This window comes from Schistocerca nitens, chromosome 2 (genome assembly GCF_023898315.1).
Source record: "Schistocerca nitens isolate TAMUIC-IGC-003100 chromosome 2, iqSchNite1.1, whole genome shotgun sequence".
NCBI lineage: Eukaryota > Metazoa > Arthropoda > Insecta > Orthoptera > Acrididae > Schistocerca > Schistocerca nitens.
Window position 1 is genome coordinate 1,098,436,903 of NC_064615.1, and position 13,349 is coordinate 1,098,450,251.

At 36.3% G+C, this 13,349-nt stretch overlaps 1 protein-coding gene across 1 annotated transcript in view; it reads right to left on the reverse strand.

The window, feature by feature from the left end:
* LOC126235570 (leucine-rich repeat and calponin homology domain-containing protein) overlaps positions 1–13,349 on the reverse strand; it is a 198,742-nt gene that overhangs the window by 57,278 nt on the left and 128,115 nt on the right. The window contains exons 7-12 of the mRNA XM_049944287.1: positions 11,204–11,340; positions 9,709–9,945; positions 9,417–9,581; positions 7,323–7,432; positions 4,069–4,185; positions 3,663–3,771 (exon numbers count right to left, since the gene is read on the reverse strand). Coding sequence (XP_049800244.1) covers positions 3,663–3,771; positions 4,069–4,185; positions 7,323–7,432; positions 9,417–9,581; positions 9,709–9,945; positions 11,204–11,340 — 875 coding nt within the window. The remainder of the gene's footprint in view (positions 1–3,662; positions 3,772–4,068; positions 4,186–7,322; positions 7,433–9,416; positions 9,582–9,708; positions 9,946–11,203; positions 11,341–13,349) is intronic.

The following is a 13,349-nucleotide window of genomic DNA, read 5'->3' on the forward strand; positions in this document are numbered from 1 at the left end:
AGCCTTCTGAATAATAAATGGATTTACCGTAGTGAAGGACTGACCGTCTTCCATACGTGAGACCATGATAAACCGGGATGCAGCGGGAAGGGTCTTTGAATCATTAGCATAATTACGTGTATGTTTTGTAGAAGTTGAGTGGGAAGATGATTGACTTATCACAAGGAAATCCCCTTTGATTGTCAGCATCTCCGAGGGCACGCTCCTTTCAACTGGGAGCCGCCTTCACAAGGGGGCGCATCAGCCTTAGGTGATTGTTCATATCTCAGGTCACACCTCCCAAACACCTGACAAAGGGACCCATCAGCAATTTGGGAAGGTTACAGCTCAGGCAATCGCCTATCCCTGGGTCTGGTTTGTACCAGGGGGTACGTGTGAACCCTATCTGTCAACCCGGGGCTGGGAATTATGTGTTACCCAGTCAACTGTTGTGTCAGATGTGTGGGCCGGCCTTCGGTAGTGCACAGAAGGGAAGAAGAAAAAAAGAGGATCCTCAAACGCCAAAGCGGAGGAATGAGAGAAGAAGAGAAACAAAGAAAGGAAAAGGGAGTGAATAACAAAGGAGGGACTGTTCATACGTCAGCGACAGAATGCAGAATATTCCCAATAACATTCGAGACATGTTCCCCAAGGGAGGGGAAAAAGAATAGCAAGAGGACAGACATGCAGAATGAAAGGGAAGAAAATGCTGCAAAAGCTGGGGTCCCAAGGCAACCAAGCACGAACCTACCAAAGAGTGGTGAGCCCCCTGGGGGAGTTGAAAATTGAGTTCAGCACCACCATTTTTGTTTTTCTAATGTCAATTTTGATGCCCATATCAATGCAAGTGTCTGGACAGTATCTGCAGCTCACCTCCATGTTAATGTCCCAGAGCTAATGTTTCAAGTTCTCCCTAGTTTGATCTGATAAATCAAAATCCTCCTTGTAATCTGACATTACTTCCTCTAGTTTACTGAATGTGTAACCCTTTTTACTTGTTGTAGTTGCCCTTTTTACTTTGATAATTATTGTTGGTATAACTGTGTCATGGTTGATAGTACCAGTTTCAATGTGGACATACTCAAAAAGATCAGGTCTATTTGTTGCCACTACATCTAATATATTTTTGTCATAATTCATTTCCTCTCCTAAAGACCTATTCAAAAATGTATCACAGTGTACTGTTCACTGAAACACAACGTTATTAATTAAATAACACACTACTGATGTTGACACTCCCAGTGCTTAGTGCAGGTACTCGGGGTAATGGAACACATCCATGTGCTGATGTTAACAGAAAACAAATTTAAACATAAGTAGAATGGACACCCATCATTCCGTCAACATTGTCAGTTGAAGAGATGTGTGAGTAGAATGTACACCAATGAAGAGAAGGTAGAAATGCTACCCATCTATGGGGAATGTAAGTTAGCAGAACAATAATTGCAATACTGTTTTCTTTTGTAGGGGTACATTTAGTACAATAGTTTACTCGTTTTAAATACTGTTGTGTAGAGTAGGCATACAGTAAAGGCTGTCCTTCCTACAAACTGCATCAACATAACGTTTCTTTTATTGCTGTTGTTGAAGGTAAGCAAAATGCTACGCAGGCAGCGGAACTGTACAGAGAGCGATATCCTGACAAGAACCCACCTTCCTGACAGATGTTTTCTCTTCTTGTTGCGATGCTTCGGGAAATAGAAGTTTCAACCCACGACAATGGAATCGTCATAGCATTCACACAGACAAAGCTGCCAAATTTATTGTTCTTGCTTCCCTTGCTATGAATCCACACGTGAGCACACAACGGCTTGAACACAAGACTAGCACTCCTAAAACCAGTGTACATCACATTTTTAAACGTCACTGGTTCCATCCTTACTATGTACACCTGCATCAAGAATTGCATGGGAATGATTTCCAGGATTGTGTACCGTTCTGTCAATGGGCACAGCAGCAAATCCTCACCAACCCAAACTACTTCTCCAATGTTCTATTAATCATTGAATGTTCCTTCTCAAACAAAGAGCAGGTACATACAAGGAACATGCATTATTGGTCCAGCAACAACCCACGATGGATTAGACAGGTGGAACATCAGCGTCAATGGAGAGTTAACATCTGGTATGGGATGCTTGGTACTACAATTATTGGTCCTTACTTCATTAATTGTAGTCCAAACAGCACAGCGTGTGCCAACTTCCGCAGACAAATTCTTCCTCCTCTTCTGGATGAAATGTCGCTAAGAACCAGAATGCTTATGTGGTATCAAAATGATGGATGTCCAGCACATAATGCCTTGCGTGCACGTCGTGTTCTGGACTGAAGGTATCCTACCAGGTGAATTGGTCAAGGAGGAACAGTTACTTGGCCTGCTACGTCTCCTGATTTAAATCCTCTGGACTTTTTTCTTTGGTGATACATTAAAGACGTCTACTGTGATATTCCAACTCCAAAGGACACACAGGAACATATCATGCTTGCTTGTAATTCTCTTCAGCAGGCAACACTGGAAGCAGTAAATAATTCTCTCATTCAACAAGTGAACCAGTATATCGGTGTCCAGGGTCACCACTTTAAGCACCTTTGAATGTTCTACTCCTGGGCAATGATACAGGACAGTCGAAGTCAATTTTGTATAATATTTTTACTTAGTTTTCATTTGTTTTCTGACAATTCCAGCAAGTGGACGAGTTTGTGATCCCAGGCTCAAAGTCAATGTTGTGTTATGTAATTAATAACGTCGTTTTTCAGTGAATGGTATACTGTGAAAGATTTTTGAATAGGTCTTTAGGAGAAGAAATGAAATACCGAATAAATAAAACAGGGTGCCATTTAAAAAAGCCATACTGCTGTTCATATCTTTGTAAAAAACAAAGCTTCAATGAAGGCTATCATGCTGATTGATGTCCCCCTGCTGGCTAAGGATCATTTGCTTGAAACATTTTGTAATTTGCATCTGGACAAACAGTTATTTAGGGTGGTCAAGGTAAGTGTGTGTGTGTGTGTGTGTGTGTGTGTGTGTGTGTGTGATTGGTCTCCTTTACTTCTGAATGACATATGTTCCAAGTAGTTTTCAGAGAAAGCACTTAATCTTGTTTTGGAGGCTCTCTCGTCACACCCACCACTTACAAAACTATAATCCAATTGGCTGTTGGAGGATTTAAGCCTCCCCCAAGCTAACAGCATCACAACTGGGGGTACGTGTGTATTGTTCAGCCAAGGTTTTCTGTAAACTTTGGATGGTGATGTATTGACTATTGAGACATCATCTGTAAATAATAATGATGTTAATAATAATAATAATAATAATAATGACCTAAGTGAATTAAATAAATGAAATGATGGCTATTGTTTTACTGAGTCTTTCACTCAAGGGCATAGTCTGTATTATTGAGAGACTTCTTGAAATGTTAAAACTGTGCACCTGTCCCAGAACCCAAACCTAGGCCAATGCATTATGTGGGCAGTGCTGTTGCTGTATGAGCTCTCCAGGTAGAGGGAGCTAAGTTGGTAAGGTCAGTGTCCACCTAAGGCAACTGTCCAGGTTTGAGCCCCAGGCCAGTCGCAGTTTTATCCTGTGAGAAAGTTAAATTTTTACAGTTTACGGAATTTGTTCTGCTTATTCTTTTTCAAGACACTATTAATGTCCTGACAACAGGTCACATTAACTGTGTGCCAACCTGATTCATGTTGTTTAATGGCTGCAGCCCACCTTCTCCAGGAACACGTGGTCGATACACAGTCAGCCCATCCAGAGCTCGCTGTTGCCTGAGGGCTTCCTTGTATTCCCTGCAAATCGATGTCAAACAAGTTATTTCAGAAATATGAATAAAACTTGTAAGATATAAATCCAAAGTGTGTTAATGCTAAAGAAGATACCATCTCAGCGAAACTTTTTATGTTGTTTCTGATGACACATTGATACAAATTACTAAATTACAAGTTCTTAAATGCAGTCTGCAAGTTAATCCAAACAGGACACTACTGCATGTCCTACAAACCCAAAGTACATTAGTTAGTGACATGAAAAAGAGTATCATTACAAAACATTTAAAAGAGGATAAGAGGTTTCAGCAGTATTCAGACCTGTATGTCTGTATGTGATCCAATGGCCGCTTGTCTTCAACTGCACCACTGCCGTTGACAATGACATCTGTGGATGGCGACTGGGCAGGACCATTTGTCACCATTTTGTTAGTGCCACTGAAATCAAACTTCATACATTAGACTGATCAAATAGTATTGCAATGATAAAAAAAAAAGTTTACACACTGATCTTTAAGTGTATATATTAAGAGCTTCTAAAAATGTTGGAGAAGCTGAAATTCACGCATCCATACATCAAGTATCTTAGCAGCAGAATTTACCTTCACTACCTTATTTGTATCTAAATATACCACATAGGTCTCACATTTTTGATGTGCTATCTACTTTTCTTAAGGTTTTGTATTAAGCTGTTAATAAATGAATAAAACATAAAACAAAGTAATTATCAAATGGCGTATGGTTGCACTGTACGCATTCACCATCACACTGTAAACCACGGCTGAATTCAAGCAGTGCAAAATAATAATAAAAAAAATTATCTTCCAATTAAGAAGTCTAATGCTTTATTATCCACCCAACAGTCATACATTGAGGAATGCATTTCAAAAACACAGAGAAGATAAATTGTTGATGTACTTAATTGCTCACTGCAATGTTGTTTAATCTTGCTCCTATGAAACTCACGTTAAGATGTCTTCTACCTCAAATATTCACTACATTATTTCAATTCCCGCAAAGCCCATAGACAAGTGAAGCTAATTTATTTACAAGTTGATTATTCTACACAAATCTCTGTCTTTGGATTCTTCTGTGGCAGATTTATGGAAAAATTTCATATTTATCACTGAAAAATAATGGTGTGGATGTTCTATAATATTCTTTTATGTCACAGACTGTTATTATTCTTAAAACCCAAATAAATAGTGTAGAATATCCACTCTTTTTGTTTTCATTGGCAAATGTAAAAATTTTGTTTTCTTGCTGCTTACAGGAGTCATAAAATCTCTAAGAGTATATACACAAACAACTGTAGGAGAGGTAGTAAGTACATGGGCTAGGCAGGCAATGCGATGCACGGTTGTTGGAGCCAGTGGGGAGCAGTGTACACTGAATGTGACGCAGGGATAGGAAATGGAAGGGGCCGGTAGACAGAAAACAAATAAACTAACACACACACACACATACACACACACACACACACACACACAAGTCACACTGTCGTGGTATATATTTCTGAAGCTGCATGCTGCCACACATACAATGCTGTATGATGTATTGCATTCTAGTGCCATTCAGACAACAAGAATTAAACAAACAGTGACATTATATATGCCATGCCATAACAAAAGCAATAGTAACTCTTTGTGGTACTGAATATATCCCACTTTATAGACAATATACATAAGTCGGCTTTACTTTTTGTGAATTTGGCAGCTTTGTTTGAGTGACATGTTGATCACTAGTGTGGCCTTTGCTACTGGGAGAGCAAGTGAGTGTCATGGGTAAACTCGTTAGTATGAGAGAGTGTTATGTTGAACTAGTGACTGCTATAGAGGTGGAGCATGTGAGGTACTTATCTTGAGGTATTGTGCATATCAGTTTGTTAAGACATTAACACTACAAGTAATGCTACAAATCTTAGATGAGTAGCACCCAATCACAAGAGATTAACTCAGTGATGTTCATCACAAATTTCTTCACTTATTCTGAAATGAGAAATTTTGTGTAACAGCTGCAGAAGGTGCAAGCAGTAAACTCGAAATGATAGTCCAATTTTCTTGTGGTCAATGAAATATGTTGCTGTCTTTTTTCAGTATTGTTTCTGTGATTAGGGCAACAGGCTAATGGTTGATAGATAACATTCCACATCATGTTAAATTAATTATCCAGCTATTTTAAACAGTCAATACTTCACTATATAAGGAGCTGTTACACACAAAAATAGGCATAAAGGTAGTGAAGTGGAGGGAAAAGAAAAGACTGAAAGCCCACCACCAAAATATCACTGAAATATCAGTTAAAGTATTTGCAACTACTAGTTTAAAAATTAATAATAGTACGTATATAAATTATGTTCTAATAATTAATGTCTTTTTCCAACATCAATGTCATCAAATTTATACAATATACATCAACAGTTTAGATACATACCCAAAACAACACGCTTCTGAATTGTTGAATTATTATAAGTGAATATCATGTGACATACAGATCTAGTTCCACCTTTACTATTGAAAAAAATGAAGTGTTTATGAGAAAATTTTGTATGTAAAGGTTGATTGATTATTTTGCTGCACACTGCATAAAAACAACATAATTCACAGTTGTATTATTAATGTCTTTGTGTAACACAGAAATACTGTGTGTGAAGTATCAATGTAAAAGCAACTCACAGAATGTTGTCATGAAGATACTGAGTCTTCTCAAATATTCTTGAATGTTTTAAATGTTAATATTATCATCTTATCATATAGCATGACTCATCACTTCATAATACAATTCTCATGATGACATATCACAAACTGAATTTCCAACACAATATTGTACATTTTGGACACCAAATGTTTAAAATAATTAATAAAGACTACTAAATAATATTATGGGAACAGGAAATCAAAATTACTGCCAGTAAAAAAAAAAAAAAAAGGGGGGGGGGAGAAAACAATACAACTGCACGTGTAATATGTCAAAAGAAAGGAATTCTTACAAAGCAACAACAGCCATTACTTAAGAAACATCTAAGGTTAATAAAACGACTTAACAATGCCAGAAAACATTAAAGAAAAACTGTACTAAGTTTCTGCGTAGGCTGAACATTTTCCAAGCTTTGAATGTCACTCTGTTTAATAGTAAGAAAACAGAATAGATAATAGATCACTGTGTATTAAATTAAAAGTTAGCGGTGTGCTCTAAATCTGCTCTATGTCAGTACAGGTATGACAATGAACTAATGGATGTAAGTGACAACACAGTAGTAGTAACTTTCAGTACGTCAATAAAAAGTATAAAGGACAGAAAGGACTGAAGGAACATTTTACAGTAAGCAATAAACAGACATCTTACAAATTATAATATGAAATGTATTATTAAAACATAAATAGATACAGAAATATGTAGTAATGCATGCGTAACAACAAACAGTGTGATACAAGAAGCAAACTACGTGCACAACATGATTAAATTGTTGAATATTCCAACTGTAGGAAATGGAACTGCAGCAACTACTACATTGAGACCACCACCATACTTCCATGCTGCCAGCTGCTCATTCATGCACTGCCGAAAATTCTTACCTCCCAGTCATTGGTTTTACACCATCTTTAGCAAGATTTTTGCCCTCTTCTTTATCACTCTGAACTTTGTCTGTCTTTCTCCTTTCTAATTCATCACAGACAGAAACATTCTGTGAAAAAAAGGCAGTTATTGGGTTACGGATATTGTTTTCACAGCACTTTCACATAAATAATTTTAAAAAATAGATGGTTTTTCCATATTATTGGTGGTGTACCAAAAATTTTAAAAAAAATTCACTAAAAAAACTTCAACAGAGATCAAGACTGTGTGCTGGCTCTGGACTCTTGCCAGACTCTTGCCTTTTGCAAGTAATGCTCTTACTAACTGATAATGAGCTGGCCAGACATGTTTCATAGCTTTGGTCTACCAGCGCTTCACTCATATTCTCCAATTGCGCTATTTTGTGGTATCAAATGTGTGAAAATTAAGATTTACAACAGATTTTTTTTTGATAAATGTCACAAAAATGATAAAGGAAAATGCTAATGAGGTACAGAGAAGGCTGGAGCCAGGAAAAAGCATAAAAATGTAAGAAACTTGCATAAAGATTGAAACCCATGTAACCATTCAATGTAGAGAAATTTCTGATCTATGAAGGTTTAAACCACTGATACACTGCATGGTGCTTTCAAGTTGAGAAGTTGATTACAGGGTCTACGCACAGTAGCCAGAATATTTGCAGGTTTTATAGCTGTTGACACAAAAGCACTGAAAGCAAGGGACTTCGTGGTGCTGCCATGTTGTGCTATTTTAAATCAAACATTGCAAATTAATATAGATAGATTGATAGTTTCTTCAAACACAATTACAAATCAAAACTCTAATTAGATGAAGCACACAGGCCGGCCAGACAGTAATCGAGGAAATCCACCAGTTCTGTAACAGTACACAAGTTACCTCACTTTCTACATATTTACATCCACATCTACAATTTAAACCCATTGTTTAGAGCATGACAGGGAGTATTTTGCATTGTGCCACATATTAAGGCTTCTTAGCATTCCATTTACATATGGAGTGCAAGAAGAATAATTGCTTAAATGGTGCTGTGCATGTTGAATCGGTTTAATCTCGTTTCCATCGCTCCTATGGTTTGATGTGTAGAAGTTCACAGTGTGTTCCTAGATTCATCACTTAATACTGGTTCTTGAAACTTTGTAAGAAGCTTTCCACTGGACAGTTTTTGCGTATCTTCAAGTGTCTATAAGTTCCACTGTTCTAGAATATATGCAGCACTCGCCAATGGGTCAACCAAACTTGTGACCATTGGTGTTCCCCTTCTTTGTATTCATTGCACATCCTGTTTTAGTACTATAAGGTGGGTCTCATACACTTCAGCAATATTCTAGGATGAGTCACGCCTTCTCCGTAAGTTGATTGATTTTTCACTGTATCTTACCAATGAACTGAAGTCTACTACCTACTTCAACTGAGCCTATGTGATCACTCCATTTAATATTCCTACAAATTCTTATTACTCCTAGATATCTATAGAAACTGACCAATTGCAGTTGCAACTGACTGACATTGCAGTCATAGGATACTACATTCTTTTTATTAAAAGAAATGCACAATTTTACATTTGTGAACATCTAAAGAAATTTGTCAGTCTTTTTACCACTTTGAAATCTTACCAAGATCTGATTGAATGCTTGTGCAGAGGTACTTCTTTATAGACAGTTGCATGATCTGCAAAAAAATCTGAAGTTATTATTAAAATTCTTAATTCAAATTAGTCCTCTGCTGCATTTCTCTAATTTCTCTTACATTTTCTTTTTGTATCATATAATCAGTTCACGTTACCCTAAAATTATGAAAAATTATTTTGTGGGTACCATTTCAATTTGCCTTTTTTGTTTCCAGGATAAAGAATACATTTTCAGCAGAAAAACAATTGTTTCTTCATTTTAAAACATTGCATATCTCACCTGTCTCTCTCATTTTTGTAGGCAAAATAATTATCTAGTCCTCATTTAATGTCATGATAAGACGAGTACAATTTGTGTGTTTTTGCTCTGAGAATTACTACTATATTTATAACAACTTAATAAACGGGCATTAAGTCAAGTGAGAAGCTCCTCATTAACACTAACCTTGCTGAATTCCTCCTCAAGATTGATGTTATCACCTGGGCTGATGGTAGAAGGCGTGGATGTACCACTACAGCTACCATTGGTATCACGGCGTTTTACAGGTATTGGAAGACTATCTGCGCGAGACCACAGGCCTTTACTTTTATCACACTCCTCCTCAACAATCTGAAACAAAAATTGATCAAATCAAAGTAACTAATGTATAAGCAATTTTAACTCCTTAAGATAAAAATGATTAGTAATTTTAAGGTTTTTATCCTAAAAGAAAGATCAACATTTTAACATTACTCACTATTTCCTGGGACCATCGTTTATCAGATCCTCCATCACTTGTGCTGTAGCCACTATCTACATTATAACGGCGTTGCCTTAAATCAGAAAATCCATTTGAGAGGCGAGAATCTGACAAGTAGCCAACTTTTTGCTGCAACTTCCTGATATCGTCAGTCAGCAGGCCCTTTCTCTTATCACCTTTGTACGCTTGATTCTCTAGGTACTTAAATACATGTACACGGCCCCTCGTACACAACTGAAAAATATTTAGATAATTATAAAATTTCACTTTTCAAATTATGTAAACATACAACAGGATTTAATCTGTTAATGAATACGTAATGTGATACGTTAATAAAGTAACTGGAAACATTTCACAATAGCTGAAGATAATGAATTAATTGGTTTTTTTTTAAAAAAAATAAGGAAATTTTAAAATATGTTTGACTGCCTACTCTTCCAAATAGCATGCAACTCATTAAAATATTAGCAAAAACAAAATGGTTCCTGCTGCAAAACAAGTATGATTAAAAACACCCCGAGCTCACGATTCATCATTCTTGATTTGAGAAACAGTTATCTTATTATTACATATTCATCTCAAGTAGATTAAAATAAATCCTTGTGAAATATGAATCAGTAAGCTACTAACCTCTATTTGTTCAATTTATGCGTGCATTCAATTACATTATGAGGTGAAGAGCTAAAAACGTGGCAAACCATAATGGAAACAAATTGAATATGCACCCAGAAATATGACTCTGGAAGAGCAGATGAAAACAGTTCACAAACTTTATTGCAAATGTACCTGTAGATATATTGAAGTAGACCTTTGAAAGTTTTCTTGATGTAGATACATTAGCAGCCTTAGAGTATTACACCATATAATTCAAATTTTTATTTGCTTCTCATACTTTGCATTTTAGAATCTAATTATAAGCTTGATGGTAGTTTTTTCACATCATATGGAGCAGTTTTCAGTACATGGCATGGCAGCTAATAAGCTGAAGGTATGGCAACTTATGAAAAGAGCACTTGTTTTTACTTTTCTTCCTGTGTTATGTTTGTAAACAACACAGCTTCCAATAAAATCAAATATTTGTGGAGGTAAAGTAACTCAAAACAAGCCTTATGAACACTGAGCTCACTATTCAGCATCCTTGATTTGAGAAACAGTTATTGTATTATTACATATTTATCTAAAGTGGCTATTAGGAATTAAAATAAATCATCGTGAAAACTGAATCAGTAGGCCACCAAGCTCTAACTGTTCAATTTCAATGTGTATTCAATTACACGATGAAGAGCTTCATGTTTAACATAAACAATGGTCTCATTTTGTATGTTTCTTCTGATTTATCCATCCCATTATGTGTGCTCACTCAAACAAATTGCTTTCATGAATTTAATCTAATGTATTTATACACTTATCTTCTATTGCATAGCTCCTTTTTCACAAGAAAATGAATTATATAACTTTAAATATATGTAAAAAGGAATTTATGGAAACTTACATATGCAGGTGGTGAAATCAAAGGGTTATGGGTAAGAATCAATTCAACTAATGTTGTCATGAAGCGAAGCTCTGCTGGTAATGTTGAGATTCTGTTTTCGCTTAAATTTAATCGTTCCAGATTGAGATTTGTCAAACCTAGAATAAATCATATATATTTTACGTGCTGACCTCCAAAAACATGATTTAAATGACTATTCACTTTACAGTACTTATTGAGATATCAGTGATAACAAAATTATGCATAGAAGAAAGCGACTATTGAACTAAATTATAGAGCACAAAATGTTAATGCTGAAACAACTACTGGCTAAAATTAAATATGACAAATGAATTTTCTGCTTAGCAACTGCAACAAATACATGAATATGAGGTAACCACAAATTTGCAAGTTTTCAGAACACACATACTATAAATAAACTGAACAACTAGTTTTCACATTGTAGAAACAAAAGTTGTTATTCATTTTGTAAGCAATTCTGCAGAGTAACAGTAAAAATTAAGTTGTTTTTCAAATTATTGTCTACTATCTGCTGGTTCCTTATCTATGCTAAAATGGAAAGATAAGACAATGTTGAACATTGTTACCAAAAATCTCAAAAAGTTTCCAATTGATTTATTACATCAGGGCATTTAAACAATTAGACAAATATGGTTTTCCTCACAAATATTAATTCTACTTATTCAGAGTGTCCCAGGAGGAATGGTCGCTATTCAGCAATACAACAGGAACAATCATTCAAAGCAAAAATGACTCAAATATGGGCAATAAAGCACATACAATAATGCAATTTTTTATCTTTGCTCTTTTACTGAAGAAGTGCTCATAGTTCTTGAGTTACGCATTTTAAAGCCCGCATTTACTTGAATTTTTTGCTTTGAATCATCATCCCTGCCACATCCCTGAATACTGATCACTCCTCCATCAGAATAATGTGCTTTTTTTTTCTTTTCTTCGCTGCAGTCAGTTTTAACAGGAAATAGGAAAGTTGTATTTATGTCTTAATGGCTTACGATTAGAATATTACTATGGAATATGAATCATCTGAAACTCTGTAATCCTACCTATTTGCCATGTGAAATACTATCATTGAGGCTACTTTCCTTAAAGATCCAGGAGCTGGGGAGGTCTCTCTAATGCCCTGTATACCTACGATCCCGACCAATTTACCCATTCATTTTAAGCAACTTCAATCCCCAATCCAGGTTTCGTTTGCAATAACAATTATCAAGGCCAAGGTCAGAGAGAGAGAGGGCAGTAGGGAGAAGAGAAGATAGATGGGTCAGGGGAATGCAATGGACAAGAAGAGGGGGAGGGGGAGGGGGAGGGGGAGGAGGAGGAGGAGGAGGAGATGGGCACAGAAAGCAAACAGAAGGACATTTGGACCCACATCCAATTCCCATTTATATTTAGTTATTGTAACAGATGGTCAGGTTCCCAGGTAAATAATAAAGACAGATCGACCCAACCATCATTCAAATGTGGCAGGCACTCCACTTCAAAGGCAACACAGCATTAGTCAATCTAGTTGTCATTTAGGAATACGAACAGAGTCAATGTGACACAACAATGTTTGGAACATTGTTTCTATGTGCTGCTGCATAGCCAATGCGCATCTGGTATAGATTAAGGGAGCATTGTACCTGATCAACTGTGGCCCATCACTTGATTATGGCAGTATACCATAGTCTTACTGTGTCCATTTTGGTTATGTTTGGAGATATAAGCTTCATGTGTGATTGTTTTATTGCTGATTCAGTATGAAGTGGTCAAGGGAGCATTTCAGGCAACTGGCCTCATTAGAAGAGGAAGAACATGGAGAAATTGCTCTCTATAAAAATACTAAATTAAAGCAAGATTCCTTCCTGAAAACTGCTCTTTTCAACACCAACAACAGCAACGTTTAATACAGTGTTAGATCACTGGTGACACAGACATGAGAGAAACAAAGCAGAAGAGATTAAGTTGTTAGGCAAAGGAGCAAAATCACTTTTATTTCTAACATTGTGGTTGATTAGTTGAAGAGCATGTATCAAAGGAAATGGGACATGTGACAGAAGTGAGACACATACAAGAAGGCACACTAGTCAATGCTTTCTGATCTTTATTTTAATTCTGTCCTATATAATAAGAATAAACTGTGCTT